The sequence below is a fragment of the Mirounga angustirostris genome, unplaced genomic scaffold (genome assembly GCF_029215605.1).
Source record: "Mirounga angustirostris isolate CCGP_5_RB_7025 unplaced genomic scaffold, mMirAng1.0.hap1 SCAF_3, whole genome shotgun sequence".
In the NCBI taxonomy this organism is placed as follows: domain Eukaryota; kingdom Metazoa; phylum Chordata; class Mammalia; order Carnivora; family Phocidae; genus Mirounga; species Mirounga angustirostris.
In genome coordinates this window covers 194,180,307-194,195,127 of record NW_026991711.1, presented here as the reverse complement: position 1 = coordinate 194,195,127, position 14,821 = coordinate 194,180,307, and the positions used below count along the sequence as shown (strand labels likewise).

Sequence of the window (14,821 nt, the reverse complement as noted above, 5' to 3'; positions counted from 1 at the left end):
TGTGACCTTTCTACCAAGTGTTCTTTTTTGCGGTGGTGGGGGGGGTGTCATTTTTTATCTTAGTGATTGATGGCTCCTTACAACAGTTTCCAAACCTCTGCCTGGTTCTTTTCTGTGTGTCCCAGTGTCCCGCAAGTGCTGACCCCTGCTTTATGGCATATTTCAGCCCCCCCGCCCCCCCCCGTGGCTGAGGCTTTCCTTTGTGTTGTGACGTCGTCCTCTGACCACTCTGCTTGCTGTTCCCTAGGGTGTAAGTTTGGTCTGGCGGGTGCTGACCCTCTCCCAGGGGTGCCGGACCAAGCCTTATCTCTAGACCTGAAGTTCTGCCCCAGGCACCCGGCCTTAGGGGAGGGACCTACCCCAGTGAGTCCCTGAGTGGGGAGCACTCCTGGGGCGGGCTGGACTGCACAGGATGCGGCCTGAGGGACCCTAGGACCAGAGAGGCTCCGCATGTGAGCCTGCGGCCTCCCTCCCACCTCCCTCGGCTGTCAGCTCTCCTCACGGCCACCACGAGAGCCGCTGCTCGAGGCCCCTGCTGTCCCCCTTCTGGGCGACCTGCCCCTGGCTCCTTCGACACTGCTCTCCTACCTGCCCGGCTGCTCCCTTCTCTGTCCCACAAATGCAGCTGTTTCCCAGCGTTCGGCCCTCACCCTGCGGGGGTCACTACTGCCACTTGCCACCCCCCTTCCCTGCACGTGGTGGGAGGGGCTGTGCGGGCCCCCCAGCGCGTGTCCTCACCGGGGCCCATGTGAGCCCCTCCTCAGCTCTCGCTCATCTCTGGCAAGGTGTCTGGAATGTTCCGGATGTCCTCTGCTTCGTCAGCACGGGTGGCCCCTGAGGAACCACAGCGATGGAAAGCCCCCCCCCCGCCCCCCGCCAGCCTGTAGCACGAATGAGAAACACCCCTGTTGAACACGCTGGCATTGCAGAGGGCTCGTTGCTGGAGCGCAGCTTAGCCCGTGGCCGAGAAGCCGGCCCCGGGGAGGGTGCCCCTCGGTCAGAACACAGGACTCGTGGGCCGTGGCGCGGGGCGGCCAGGCCGTGACCGGGAGCTGGAACGTTGCCAAGCTCTTGTGAGGCGGTGGCGCGACACGGTCAGGTCCAGCCCTGGTGACTCACGGGGCAGACGGTGTGCGAGGCGCTCGCGGGTCTGGCGGGAGCAGCCGCAGCGTGTGTGGGGCTGGGGCACAGGCCGCATGGAGCAAGACGGCGGGCGGGGGGGGGCACTGGGCCACGACCGTATCCCTGCTTCCAGGCTGCAGGGAAGGGGAGAGTCGAGAGGCCAGGAACGCTGGGCCTCACGGGGCTGGGAGCACGGCCGCTCGCCCCAGAGGGTAGCTCGGGGCCAGGACGGACGGTGATAAGGACAGTGTCAAGGATATGGGCGCCACCCCCCAGTTGTGATGGCTGGGAGTTGCTTCTGCAAAGTCGGGGGAGAGCACGTGGGCACAGCTGGGCAGGCGGGGAGCCAAGCACACCTAGCAGGGCCCCAGGAAGGCGCCGTGGCCGTGGAGCCGCGGGCAAGTCCGTGTTTCTGAGAGTCCAGTTGCCGGAGAGACCCAGAGCCCAGGACTAAAAAGCGTGGGACAGGGACGCCTGGGTGGCTCAGTTGGTTAAGCGACTGCCTTTGGCTCAGGTCATGATCCTGGAGTCCTGGGATCGAGTCCCGCATTGGGCTCCCTGCTCGGCGGGGAGTCTGCTTCTCCCTCTGACCCTCTTCCCTCTCATGCTCTCTGTCTCTCATTCTCTCTCTCTCAAATAAATAAATAAAATCTTAAAAAAAAAAAGCGTGGGACAAGAGACTTGAAAACAACCTTCCCTCTTACAGGGAGGAGGCTGAGAAGGAAGCTCAGCCCCATGGAGGGCTTCTTGGGTGACACCTGGTTCAGGAAGAGAACGGACCTTCCTGAGGTCAGAGCCAGGGGCCACTGAGAGCACGGGACCGGGCCCCCACTCGCAGGACTGGGTCCCTTGCAGGGTGCTAGGATTGCTACGGGGCTGCCGGGTGTTCCCCCTTCTGCGGGGATGTTGCTGCCGTGGCCCCGTCCCTGTTCCCTGCAGGGCGGGTGACTGGCCTTCCAGTTCGCAAGTTTCTGGGTTGTGGGCCCCACTTAGCCCTCGTGCACATCCCCACATTCCTGGAGACCACCGAGGTGCTGGCTGTGGGCTGCACCATGACTGTGGCGGGGGAGGACGGGGCCGTCTGCCGGGGGTGGGGGGTCTAGAGCGCAGAAGGGTTGATGGGATATTGGTGACCGGGCGGCTGGGCGTGGCGATGCTGGGCCGCCATTTCCAGTCCTCCCGCGTCCCGGCCCCCTGTGCAGAGCGGGGCTCTGCGCCTGGGACTGGCCAGTGGCGCGGCCCCGTCAGGCTGAGCCCGTGGGCGACCCTGAGCAGAGCCTGGACTCAGCCTCTGGTCTCAGTGGCTTCCTCATCCCACGGCCCACTGCTTAGTCGTCCCCCTTCGTGGTGGACGCCCAGTGGGGTCCCCGCCTCGTGCCCCCTTCTGGGCCACATCTCACCCATAGCTTCTGCTGCACCCATGCTCATGGATGTCTGCGGCCCCTTGCCCTCCGTCACCCGAGACCAACTCGCCCCCGCCACACACCCTGCCTTTACGCCAGGTTGGGACGGGGGCCGCTGCTGAGAAAGGCCCAGAGCCAGGGTGGTGACAAGGGGCCTCCTTTGCTTCGGTGTTTGAGGGTCAGTGGGAGGGAGCAGAGACCCGGCCCAGGGGCGCAACTGGGGGAGCTGCTGCAGGGCCTCAGAAGCCTGGGCTGCAGGGCAGGATCTGGGGCCTCTGAGGGCACAGCGAGGAGTGGCTGGAGCGCAGAGGAAGACCCTTCGGCCCCCTCAGCCTCCCCTCGTCAGAGGACAGACCATGCACAGCTCCCGGCCCCCACCCCAGGGGAGCCCCGTGCCCGCGGAAGACGAGTCGGGTGAACAGGCGGGGAGGTTGTTTGCAGAGTGGAGGTTTAATGGGGCAATCATGGTGACCCTGTCACAGTGGTCCCCGGGGTAGCCCAGCTCGGACTGCCGGGGCCCCCAGGCCCTGCCGGCACGGTGGGCCTAAAAAGAGCACCAGCCCCACCTGTCCTCTTCCCTGTCGGGGTGTTACAGCCACCAGACAGACTGTCTGTCCCACTTCCCCTGGGGCCCAGGACCCCATGTTCCCTGAGGGGTTAAGGCTTTCCGGGGACCCCTCCCCAGGGAGGTCCACCCTCTCCTCAGTGTCCCCTGGCCCTATGCTAAGGGCATGTCTGTGTTCCTGTCCTCTGCCAGGGGCCAGCTGAGGCTGCCGACCCCCGGGCGGGGTGCAGGCACACCGTGGGGACAGTGCAGCCTGGACGTCGCGGCAGATGTAAGGCACAGTGTGGCAGTTGCCGTGGGGACTGCGGGGCTGTCACCCTGAGGGCAGTGCCCGGCGGTCAGTGTCGAGACAGGGAGGCGTGGGGAGTGCTGGCCTCTCTGGCCTGCAGTGCAAGAGAGCTGGGGAGACCAGGTCCACGGACATCGCCGGCCACGAGGAGGTCCCTGGGAGAGCCCGCGGGAGGGGGCGTGCGCCCCGGGCGGGCTCACGGCCAGAGCCAAGGCACAGTCCCGGCATGCCCGGGCCACGGAAGGCACAATCGTGGTGTCTGGGAGGTCAGGGCTAGGCAGACACGTTGACGTCCCTGAGAGAAATGGCGCTGCTGGGAGGCTCGTCCCCCAGCAACAGGGCCGGCGTGTCTGCGTCCGCCTCCGAGTCCGCCCCGGCACTGGCCTGCTCCACGCTGGGCTCGGCGCCGGGGCCCAGGCCCTGGGAAAGGATCTGCTGGATGGTCCTGCGCAGGCTGGGGTGCAGCCGGCCCTGGGTCTGGTAGAACACCTCCAGGGCAAAGGACTTGAGTGCACCAGTGCAGAGGTCCTCGTACAGCGGGATGGTGTACATGCGGGACATCTGGGGAGGTGGGCACACTGTCGCCCCGGCCCGCCCCGCCAGCCCGGGCCTGCGCTGCCCGCGCTCAGGCTGCCCAAGCCTCTCACCCCACACGCCACTACGGGCCTTCTGCGGAGGCCTCGTTTCCAGGGAGCTTGGACTCAGGGGCACCAACGGGGGACAGCCGTGTGGAGTGGGGAGGCTGGAGCCCCTGTAACGGGGCCTGGGACCCTCAGACAGCCCTGGGGCCAGGCCGGGTGTGGGACTGCCCAGGGCCGTGTAGGCCTAGACCTCCAGACCGTGCTCCCAGCTTTCCCTCTGGAGGACATGGCCTCCCTGACGACTGACGGGGTCCGGGCTCCTCCCACCTGGCGTGTGCCCCCTGTGGCAACCGAGACCCCGCACGGCCCCCACCCCCGTTCTCCTGGGTGCCCAGCCTGTGAGGCGGGAGTGGAGGGCTGGGTGGAGCAGTGGGGGCGGGGCTTGTGCAGGTGGTCGTACCTGGCTCTCGAGGAACCGCCGGACCCGGTGGAGGTCGGGGTAGTAGTCGTTGCGGACCACGATCTGAAGCCAGCGGATGCGGATCTCGGCATTCATCGAGTCCAGCAGGGAGGAGTAGCACTTGGACAGGCTCATCACCACCTCTGCGGGGCCATGGGCGGGTCAGGGCTGGGCAGGCACTCCCCACCCAGCCACCCTGGCAGCTGCGGGACCCACCCTGGGGCAGCGGGGACCCATCCAGGAGCCGGTCCAGGAAGAGTGCTGTCTGGAAGGTCCTCCACTTGGAGATGTCAATGGCACTGGCTGAGGCGGCTGCCTGGTCCAGCGGCTCCGCGGTCCACAGCTGGAAGAGGGCCTCCACCGGCCGGGTCAGGCTAGATCCCTGAGACAGGTCCGGCTCAGCCAGCGGTGGGCCTGTGGCGTTGAGCCAGCGCTCGAACTCCAGCCCTGCAGGGGAGACACCAGCCACCTGGGGTCCCCACCCAAGCCAGGAGACCCCAGATGCCGAGGATGTCCCTAGGTGTGACTGTCCCAGGGCCTGGGAGCCCCAGGGCAGAGGCAGCTGGGGAGGCTGGGGTCAGCTCCAGCACCTGCTACCTTGAGCCAGAGGAGTGGCTTCCGTGAGGGAGCATGGGGAGGCCGAAGACTCAGGCTGGTGAATGAGGTACCCCTGTCCCTCCATGCCTCTCATGGGTACCAAACAGTGAGGCCCTTTAAACCCCACCTCAGCGCCAGGGAGTGTGGTGGGGGGCGGTGAATGGCAGGAGTGGGTGTGTGTGGGGGGTGCTCTGCAACATAACGGGGGGCTGGCCAGCAGCCTGCTCTAAAGCCCTGGGCCGTTCTGGGGGCAGGTGCTGCCCATTCCCCACCGCCGAAAACTCCTGGTGCACTTACTAGAGCTTCCAAAGCAGTCACCCTGTCCAGACCCCCCAGCCAGCCGCACCTCTTTGCTCTCCAGCAAATCTTGGCCTCTCCCTAGATGTCAGAACCCTCCAGTCTCTCCTTTGGCCCCAAGCCCTTGGACCCCTAGAGATATCTTTATGGGCATCGCAAAGGTGGGCCAGCAGCCTCAGAGAGCTCCAAGGCAAACCTCCCTCTGCCCAAGCAATCATGCCCCAGATCCTCTGCACATACTGGCTAGCTCAGCCTGCTTGACCTAGGTGCTGCCTCCTCAGGGAAGCCTCCTGGGCCTCATCAGGATAGGAAGCACACTCTCCCCTCTGCACCCATGGTGTCCCAGCCCGAGGCTCACGCCATCTGGCCAGGGTTGGCTGAAGGAGGGACAGCTGAACCCAAGGGGCCTTTCCCTAGGCAGAAGCAGTATCCTGTGCAGTAGAGCTCCCCACCCCCCAAAACTTCACACCCTCTGTTCCCCTGGTGGGCTGAGGGTGGCCACGGACACATGGCAGGCAGTGGGCCTCACCTGCCCGGCAGTCCACGCATTGCTCCTTCAGCTCTGGGAAGAAGCTCAGGAAGGAGTCCAACAGGTCCTGGGCTACCACGCTGGTGAACTTGTACTTCTCCACATAGGCCTGCGCAGGTGGGGCAGGGCTCAGCAGGCCCGGGGGCCGGGCACACCATCCCCACCAGAGCGGGGTGGGCGCAGAGGCACTGTGTGGCCATGTGGGCCATGCCAAGTGGCTGGAGCCGGGAGGGCGCTAGAGGGAGGAGGCGGTGTCCCGCCCTGCTGCTCCCAGGTCCCCCCGACTCCACGCCAACCTCCAGGACAGGAGGCAGCCTTGGGAGGTGGGGAGGGGCTCAGGGTGGGCAGAGGGCAGGGCCTGTCCCGGGCAGAGGGCTGCTCACTCGGAGAAAGTCGTCAAAGCGCTGGGGGTCTCCGCACAGCTGGGACAGGTAGTACACGAAGCAATAACCCTTCTCGTAAGTAAACAGGTTCATCAGGTGGCTGGGATTCACTCCTGCAAGGGGAACAGCCCTGGCTCTGGGCAGCGCCCCTACCCAAAATAGGGCATGGGGAGGGGATGGGGTGGGGAGAGCCTGGGGGTGGGGGAGGTCAGGCGCTGCGGAGCAGGAAGGGCCGAGGGCCCTCACGTATCCGGATGCCCTAGGAGTGCAGTGGTGGGGCCTGCCCTGCCCAGGGAGCCTTGGTGGAAACCGAGGGCGCACACATCACGGTGGTCAGTGCTCAGAGCCCAGGAGAGGCGGTGGCAGGCTGAGGGAGCCTAGGGGAAGCCTTCCTAGGGCTGGGGGCACCTGGCCTGGCCTTGGCTCTAGCCAGAGGAAGCAAGGGATGGCAGGGAGGCCCTGCAGGGTGACGTATGTAGGGCCCAGGGCGAGGCCTGGTGGGAGTGGGTACCTGGCTCCAGCTTGACCTGCAGCTTGCTCACTGGGCTGTCCTCTCCGAGGAGCTTCATCTGCCTGTGTAGGGCATCCAGGCGGAAGGCTGTCTCCAGACAGGTGAAGGCAGCCCCTGGATGGGGGCAGGGGGGCAGTGGAGGCAGGAGGGGGGTGGGCAGCCTGAGCACCTGAGCAGGTTTGAGCTGCTGCCCCAGGTGCTCCCCACCCTGAGTTCTGTGGAGCCGACCCAAGGCCACCCTGCTGGACACACACATGTCGGGGGACCACACCCTGGGGGACAGGCTGGGCTCTCAGCCTCTTGTGGCCCCAGCCTCCTGCCACCCCCCTTGCCACCCCGGGCTGGCCGCGGGCAGTACCGTAGGTCTCGGTGGTGATACGGCGCTGGGCATAGGTGGCCAGGCCCTCGCTCAACCACATCTCCTCCCACGTGGCATTGGTGACTGCGTTCCCGAACCAGCTGTGGGCCACCTCGTGGATGACATCGATGACCAGGAACTCGTCACTCTCCAGGATGGAGGAGATGATGAAGGTGAGACAGGGGTTCTCCATGGCCACGATGGGGAAGGAGGGGGGCAGGAAGACGATGTCGTACCTGCTCAGGGCGGGAGGCCGGGCAGGTGACCCCAGAGGGCCGTGGGCCTGGGTGGTGAGCGGCACGGCCTCCCCAGAAGGTCAGACATGGGGCCCTCCTTGTAGGCCCCCGTTTACTCCTCAGGAGGGCGGGACTTGCCCTCTGGCTGTGCCCTCCCCCCTCGGTACCCAGCCAGGCTCCCAGGTGCCCGGGACGTACCTGCCCCACATGTATGGCCCGTACAGACGCTCGGCCGCACTCAGCCACTGCTCCACCGCGCCCGACAGCTTGCTGGTGGCCGTGGGCAGCAGGCACGGCTCGGCCCACACACGGCTCCTATTCCGGGGCAGGGAGGGTGGGCAGAGGCTGACCAGCGCCCACCCCGCTCACCCAGCAGGCCGGCCTTCTCCTTCTGGGCCCCAATACCACCCACACCTCAGGAAGCGCCCAGCCCGCTGCCCCACCTCACTTGAGGGCTATCACGCAGGCCCTTCCCACCACAACGGCCAAGCCACACGCCGAGGGGGGGCTGGGTTCCTTCTGTCGCTGCCTTGAAAACACCCGCCCAAGCCTGAGGGTGCATCAGGCTGTTGTGTGGCCCCAGCAGGAGGACGGGCTTGAGGAGGGCACTAAGGGGGCCGAGGGCCCCAGCTTCTGGTCTGGGGGTGGGTGGGGTGAGAGGAGCCTGGCAGGGATGGCCTCTGCTGGAAGCAAGAAAAGGGGGGGCAGGGCTGGTCCCCACACTGCGGGGTCCCCAGCGGGGCAGCACAGACGCGGGCCCCATGCCTGGCCCGTGGCGGGACTTCCCCAAAGCCTGGGCCCCCCGTGGCAGCAGCTGCTGCAGGAAGCAAGCAGCAGTGGCCCTACCTAGGCCCGATGTCTGCCGGCTGGAGGTCCCCGGCCACGAGGGCCACGAGGTAGGCGGGCACAGGGTGCTCCATGTGGAAGCGGTAGACGCCCTCCTCCTCCACGTAGGTGCTCCGTGTGGCGCTCATCAGCACCTGCACCCCCGACGGGGCCTGCGTGTGAGGAGGCCCCACCCATCAGGGCACCCCATGTCCTTGATGGGGAACCCCATGCTCTAGTGGAAAACCCTACAACCCAGTCAGGGAACCCCATATCATGATAAGGAACCCCACATCCCCCAACAGGGCACCCCATGTCCATGATGAGAAATCCCATGCCCCCCGTCAGGCTGACCCCTCTCTCCAATGGTAACTCCGCACCCTGGGTCAGGAAACCCCATATCTGTGGTAGGGAGCCCCACATCCCTGATGGGGAACCCCACGACCTGGGCCTGAGAGCCACATCCCTGTCAGGGCACCTCTCATCACAAAGAGCCCCCATGCTCTGCTGGGAACCCCTATCAGGCTGCCCCTTCCCACACTAGGGCTCCTTCCTGGAGGGTGGTGAGGAGGCAGGCCAGGCCGGGGGACGCTGACCTTGACAACAGCCGAGTAGGTGCACTTGACGGCAGGCGTGTCGAAGCAGGGGAAGAAGGAGCGGTTGCACACCGAGTGGCCCTGGGTGAAGACGAAGGGCTTGGCGTTGCCATAGGTCAGCTCGGGGTCCAGCCACCAGATCTGCAGGCAGGCAGTGGGCAGGGCATCAGCCAGTGTCACCGTCCCCACCACAGCGAGGCAAGAGGGGGCCCTGTCCCACCAGAAGGTGGCACGTGGGGATGCCAGGACACCCCTGCCAACCATGCTTTGCTTCCGGGAAGCTGGGCAGGTTTCCTGGAAAGAGCAGGGCCATAGGAGCGGCCCCAAACCTGTGGACCTGCTCAGGCTTCTCGGCCCAGAGCCTCTGGGGGCGGCAGCTGGAGAGGAAGACAGCGGGAGCCTGGGAAGAGATGGCCTGATTGGGCTCCTCCAGGGCCAAGAGCTGCTCCTGGTCACTGTCACCTACCCGCCCCTCAGGCAGGCAGGGCAGCTGACCCAGAGCATGGCCAGCAGGAGGCCAGGCGCCCAGGAGCCAGCCCAGGGGGTCTCCAGGCCCCAGCCCCTCATTCCAGCTTCTGATGGGAAACTGAAGCACCGTCGAAGACCCAAGTCCAAATTCTCATAGGCTGGCAGCGAGGAAAGGGAGCCAAGAACTGAAAATGGGAGAAAACTGGAACTTCCTGATGACTCCACATACTGGAAAGGAGCTCCTGAACCCCTGAGAATGGGACCAGGCACTTGGAGAGGAATGGGCCGGGCAGGCCAGGAGTGGCCATGGGAGGGCCACTGGGGCGTATGCAGGGGCCCTGACTCTGCTCTCCCCACGCTCCCCTCTGCCGGCCCGTGATCGCTGGAGCAAACTGGATTGTTCCTTGTCCGCTTGGGTGACCAAGCACAGAGGGGTCCTCCCAGGACCCCCCACAGCCTCTGCAAGTGATGGGTCCGTGGAACCCATGGCGGCTGCTGGCCACCCGCAGTGTTTCATGCTGAGATCACAGGAGCGGTGGACCGCCACACCGAGGAGGGGCTGCCCTTCCCGCAGACCTCGGACCCAAGTGAATTCCCAGACTTGGCAGGGCTACCTATCTGCTTCTGGCCAGACTCCTGGCCAACGTTCACTGGCTTCTTTAAAAAACTTCCTTTTGGCTGCTATGTCTCTGTCCCCTCACTAGGGGACGCTTGCAGTTGTATTTTCTTTTTCTGCTGACCCCCCAGGCTGCCCCGGATGTACAGAAGGCCTGTCTGGGGAGCCTGTTCAAAACTGCAGAGTCCTGGGGCCCATCCCAGAACTGCCAGGGGCCAGCACCCAGGAATCTGCATTAAGGAGACTCTGCAGTGGGTCCTGCTACAGGTGGTCCTTGGCCCATGCTGGGGATGGGTCCCCGCAGTCCCCCAGACCCCCTTCAACCTCGCTTTCCCCTCTCACACCTGCTCCACCACCACAGCCTCCCCTCCCACTGACCCCTCCCTTCCCTGGGGCCCTCCTCAGGTTCTGCCCATCTCAGGCCTCCTGTTCCCACCACCATGTCCACTTCTCAGCCCAGCCAGAGAGGCCCCATCCAGCACTGGTCTCCCCTTAGCCTAGCAGAGACCAATGGGGTCCACAGTCCTCCCTGGGAGTGGTGGGCTGGGGCAAACCCCCAGGCGGGCAGGGCCCTGCCCCGGAGCTGAGCCGCCAAATCCTTTCAGGGTGCAGGGGCAGAGGTGCAGCTGCTGAGGGGCTGTGAAGGAGTGGGCTACTGACTCCAGACGCCACAGTAAAGGAAGAAAGCTGTTCTAGCTGGGGGAGGGGGTAGGGGGGTTCAGGAATGGGATGCAAGAGACAAACTGCCTCTGGGGTGTGGGGCCCCACTCCCAGGAAGCAGCATCTGCACTGGCACACGGACAGGTTTAGGGATCTAGGCCTAGAATAAGCCAGGAAGAGGGGGGCTCCGTGCACAGGCCCTGAGCCCTGTGGTGTTCCTGCATGATGGTGGGTGCCCCGGGCCAAACCCTCTGTCCTCTGCAAGTGATCCAGTTTGCAGGCCAGGCCCCTGTCCCCAAGCCCACAGCTGCACCATCTGTGGGGACCATGAGGCCCCTCCCTGCTCCAGCCCCCAGGCCATAGAAAGCCCAGGGAGGACGGCTGCTCTTATTGGCCTGACCCGATCCCCAGCAGCCTGCCAAGGGTCCTGGACCCCCCATTCTGCTGGTCATGGTCTTGAGTGGACCAGACACAAGGGCTCCAAGCTCACAGATCAGGGTCAGGGAGAAGCACGTCTCTTCGTTCTCACTGCCATGCTGGAAGGCGTATCTGCCGCCTGTCAGAGCCCCAGATGACCTGAGCAGGCAGCAGGGGCCAGCAGCTAGCAGATTCGTGGGAGCTCAGGGTAGGCAGTGAGGTGGCGGGGCCTGCTGAGGGTTCCTGGGATTCATGCCGGAAGCCCACAGGTGGGTGTCTGGTCTGGGCTCTTCCCACCCAGATGTCACTTTGGTGGTCCCTGGCCAGATGCCACCACACCACCTGTCCCTTTGCATGCTACAGACAGGGACAGATGGAACCCCTCAGGGCGTCTCAGAGCTGTGTGCATGCTGTGTACGTGGGGGGAACCCAGGACACCCCCATGCCGCAGGAGTGAAAGGCCCTGCTCCATCCTAAAAGCCTCACGTGGCAGAGTGGTGCTGCAGCCACCGAGCCCGACCTGAGCCGCCTCGGCTTTCCGGCAGAGCCTTTGGGGCAGTGGGTGTTCCGTGCCCAAAGCCCTGCAGAGCCTACCTGCTTGTCTGCGGGGGCACCCAGCTGCAGCCCCGGCCAATCCTCACCCAGAAGGCCCAAGGCACAGAGCCAAGCCGGCCCTCTCTGGCTCTGGCAGCTCTGTCCCTCACAGCCACCTCCAGAGAGTAGATCAGCTGGCCCCAAGTCCTCTGAAGACCTAGGTCACACGGAGGCCCTTCCACATCTGACACCACCCCCTGGCCTGCCCCAGTGCCGGGCTCAGGCACATGTATGGACTAGCTTGTACCCACCGGAAGCTGCCCTGGCCCCAGGCAGGGACAACTCTGGCACAACTGAAAGGAGAGGCCTCCCTTGGCGGCATGCTGTCCCCTGCCCCCACCACCCACTGGCCAGCACCAGGACTCTCACTCTGTCCAAGGCTCCTAAAAACTCCCCAGGCATCCGCTGGAAATCACTGAGAGCACCTGAACAGGACTCCAGGGCCAGGAGGAGGAGTGCCAGGCCGGAGGCCACGGACGCCCCAGGGCCAGGCCGGCCCCGCCCCCTCCGCAGGTGCCCCAGGCGCAGAGCCCAGGCTAAGGCCCCCTCACCTGGCAGCGCGAGGAGAGGCTGCCCGGGGACCACCCCAAGCCCAGCCCCCGGCCCCCCGCCCCGGCCCCTGCGGACTCACGGCCGGGGCGTCGGTCGAGGTGTAGCGCAGGATGACCTGGAAGGGCTGGTGCGCCTGCAGCTCGGGCGGCAGCGTGACGGTGAGCGAGGAGCCGTAGTCGGTGAACGGGTCCACCCTGAAGGCCAGCGGGCAGCAGGCGGGCTCCGCGCCGGGCGCCTCGGGGAAGGCGGGCAGCGGGGGCGGCGGCGCGGGCCCGGGTCCGGCGGCCGCGAACGCGAAGGCGCAGGGGGGCTCGGCGGCGGCGGCGGCGGCGGCGGCGGCGGCGGCGGGGGCGCGGCGGAAGGCGGCCGAGTGCAGGCGCAGGGCCGGGTGCGCGTCGAGCACGAGCGCGCGGGGCGCGGGCCGCAGCGCGCACAGCTCGAGCACCAGGCAGCCGGCCAGCTCGCGCGCCTCGGGCCGCAGCTCCAGGCCCAGCTGCAGGTGGCGGAGGCGGAAGAGCTGCGCGCTGGAGGCCGAGGCCACGTCCAGGGCGGGCGGCGGCTCCGGCGGCGGGCGGGCGGGCGCGGCCTCGGCGCCGGGCGCCTTGCAGCAGCAGCACTGCGCCGCCATAGCCGCCCGCGCTAGGTGAAATCCATGGGCGGCGGCCGCGCCGGGCCGCGGGGAGCGGGCAAGGGGCGCCGGCGGCGGCGGCGGCGGCGGCGGCGGGGCGCGGGCACAACAGGAAGTCGCGCCGGGAGCCGCCCGGCCCGGCCCCGTGCCGTGCACCGCCCCGCTCGGGCTCCGCTCGGCCGCCGCCGGGGGCGCTGTGCGCGGGGCCGGGCTGGGGAGCCGGGGGCGCAGTGCGCACGGGACTGGGGCGGGGGCGGGCGGGGTGGCCGTGCGCGGGGGACCCGAGGTCCGGGGCGCTCTACCGGGGGCCGGGCCGGGGAGCGGGAGGCGCTGTGCGCGGGGGACGCCGTGTGCGGGCCCGGGGGCAGTGTGAGGTAAGGTTAGGCCGGGCTGGGAGCCGCGGGAGCTGTATGCGGGGGGACTGGGCGCAAAGTGCGCGGGGCCGGACGGCAAGCCGGGGTGGGGTTGGGGGTCCTGGGCGCGGGTGCCGGGGGTGTTGTGCCCTGGAGGACCAGGGCGCACAGGGGCCTGGAGGCACCGGGTGGCCGAGCGGCTTCCCAAGCCCTGTGCTCTTCTGACCCGGCTCCTGAGGGTTGCTGTGGGCCAGGTTCCTGGGGCAACGGCTGCCTAGTGCAGTCTCTGCTTCTGCAGAGCCGGGAAGTGTATGCACGCCTCGCTCACCGCCGCCCCCCTGAGACCAGTGGTCTGTGTTGTGGGCCATGTGGAGCTCGGGGGCCTTAGGGCTGTGCTGTCTGATAAGGTAGTACTAGCCGGGTGTGGCTATTTAGATTTAAATGAAATACGGTTATGAGTTTGGTTCCTCCCTGGCAGAGCCGTGTTTCAAGGTCTCCACGTGTGGGGGGGCTACTGTGTGGCTTGTGGCAACTACTGGTCCGAGTGGATATTCCATCATCGCAGAAAGTGCTGTCTTAAGCCTGGAGGCCCCACTGTTGAGCTGGTGAGTGCTGGGGCCGTAGCAGGGATCTGGCCTGGTCCCCATCCCGCCTTGCAGGGTCCTGTCCAGAGGCCTGGGTCCAGAGGAGAGGGCTGCACACCAGGGAGGCTTCAAGATCCACCAGAAGCCATGGAATGAGAGGGGCCACCAAGATGGTGCTGTTACCATGATGTAAGAATTCACAGTTTCGGGGAGAAGGGGCTCTGGGGCCTGGAAGGGCATCCAGGAGCCTCACACACCGCTCTCCTCTGCTCCATCGTCGTGGGGGACACACGCTGCACCCAGCCAGGCATCATCCCCAAGTAGCCTTTAATCCTCTGGACTCTGTCCCTGTCTGTAACCCATGTGATGGCGCCCGCCTGCCTTCCTGGGAGCGGGGGAGGGGTGGGAGGAATGGTTGGCTGGGAGGGAGGACCAGGTCCACCCATGTGGAGCGCGTGCACTGAAGCATTGCTTTAATTTTCCCTTGGGTCCTCTTAGCTGGGGTAACACAACCCCAAACCCCCCAGGAATCCCAGGGCTCCTGCAGTCACCTGGGGGAGGAGGTTAGTTCTACGTCTAAGACTCAAAAGAGGAGAGAGCTGGGGTCTAATTGGTCCTCTCTGAGTTCACGTGGCCCAGTGCCTGCCCACGTGGTGGGGTTCCTGAGGTGCCAAGGGCAGAGGGTTTTAGATTGTATTCGCAGTCTTAGGAGCTTCTCTGAGCCCCTTCCCCAAGGCCAGTTGGTTCGGGCTAGAGGAACATCAGGATTGCACGTGGGTACCCACACTAGCCTGCCCTCGTCCCCTCATGACCAACCACCTGTGCCCTCAGAAGCCATCAAGGGCTTCTTGTCTTCCTGGTCCCCTGGACTTGGGGAAGCAGGGGTTTCATCTCATCCCTTCTCTGCTGGAGGGCCCTGCGTATCTCCCCAAGGCCAATTCTGCACATAGGACAGGTGGAGTGGGGCAGCCTTGCTGGTCCACAGCTGTTAATCCCTCTCCTCCCAGGGTGGGGGTGTCTGCTCCCCACATTTATGTAAGGAACCAACATAAGCCAGTTTTAGAGCAAGCACATCTGTTTTGCAGGACTAAAGCCAGCCCACTAAGGCACCTTGTGAACTGTGAGGCCCACAGGTGGAAGGCTGTGGTTGTCCTCAGTTTCCACCCTGTCTCTGTCCTGCAGGGGACAGTGCCTTCA

The 14,821-nt window shown here is 65.9% G+C and overlaps 1 protein-coding gene across 2 annotated transcripts; it reads right to left on the bottom strand.

The window, feature by feature from the left end:
- Positions 1–2,956: 2,956 nt before the first annotated feature.
- Positions 2,957–12,783, bottom strand: RNPEPL1 (arginyl aminopeptidase like 1). Of its 2 annotated transcripts, none has more exons than XM_045867601.3 (11): positions 12,139–12,783; positions 8,753–8,893; positions 8,178–8,311; positions 7,530–7,646; positions 7,096–7,331; positions 6,738–6,851; positions 6,227–6,339; positions 5,844–5,952; positions 4,637–4,867; positions 4,421–4,563; positions 2,957–3,940 (listed from the first exon to the last, which is right to left on the bottom strand). In XM_045867601.3, exons 1-11 carry the CDS (start codon positions 12,685–12,687, stop codon positions 3,653–3,655), a joined length of 2,175 nt encoding a protein of 724 aa, XP_045723557.1. In that variant the 5' UTR covers positions 12,688–12,783; the 3' UTR covers positions 2,957–3,652. The 2 variants fall into 2 exon arrangements, with proteins under 2 accessions (XP_045723557.1, XP_045723556.1); XM_045867600.3 differs by having other exon boundaries at positions 8,178–8,329; positions 12,139–12,782.
- Between the last annotated feature and the right edge of the window lie 2,038 nt (positions 12,784–14,821).

Bases quoted from the DNA above. Each gene is read 5' to 3' on its own strand.
- RNPEPL1 (XM_045867600.3), bottom strand. From the start codon at position 12,687: ATGGCGGCGCAGTGCTGCTGCTGCAAGGCGCCCGGCGCCGAGGCCGCG. The intron at 8,330-8,752 runs GTCAGCGTCCCC...CCTCACACGCAG, and splicing joins CCTACTCGGCTGTTGTCAAG to GCCCCGTCGGGGGTGCAGGT. The intron at 4,564-4,636 runs GTGGGTCCCGCA...ATGGCCCCGCAG, and splicing joins TGGGTCCCCGCTGCCCCAGG to AGGTGGTGATGAGCCTGTCC.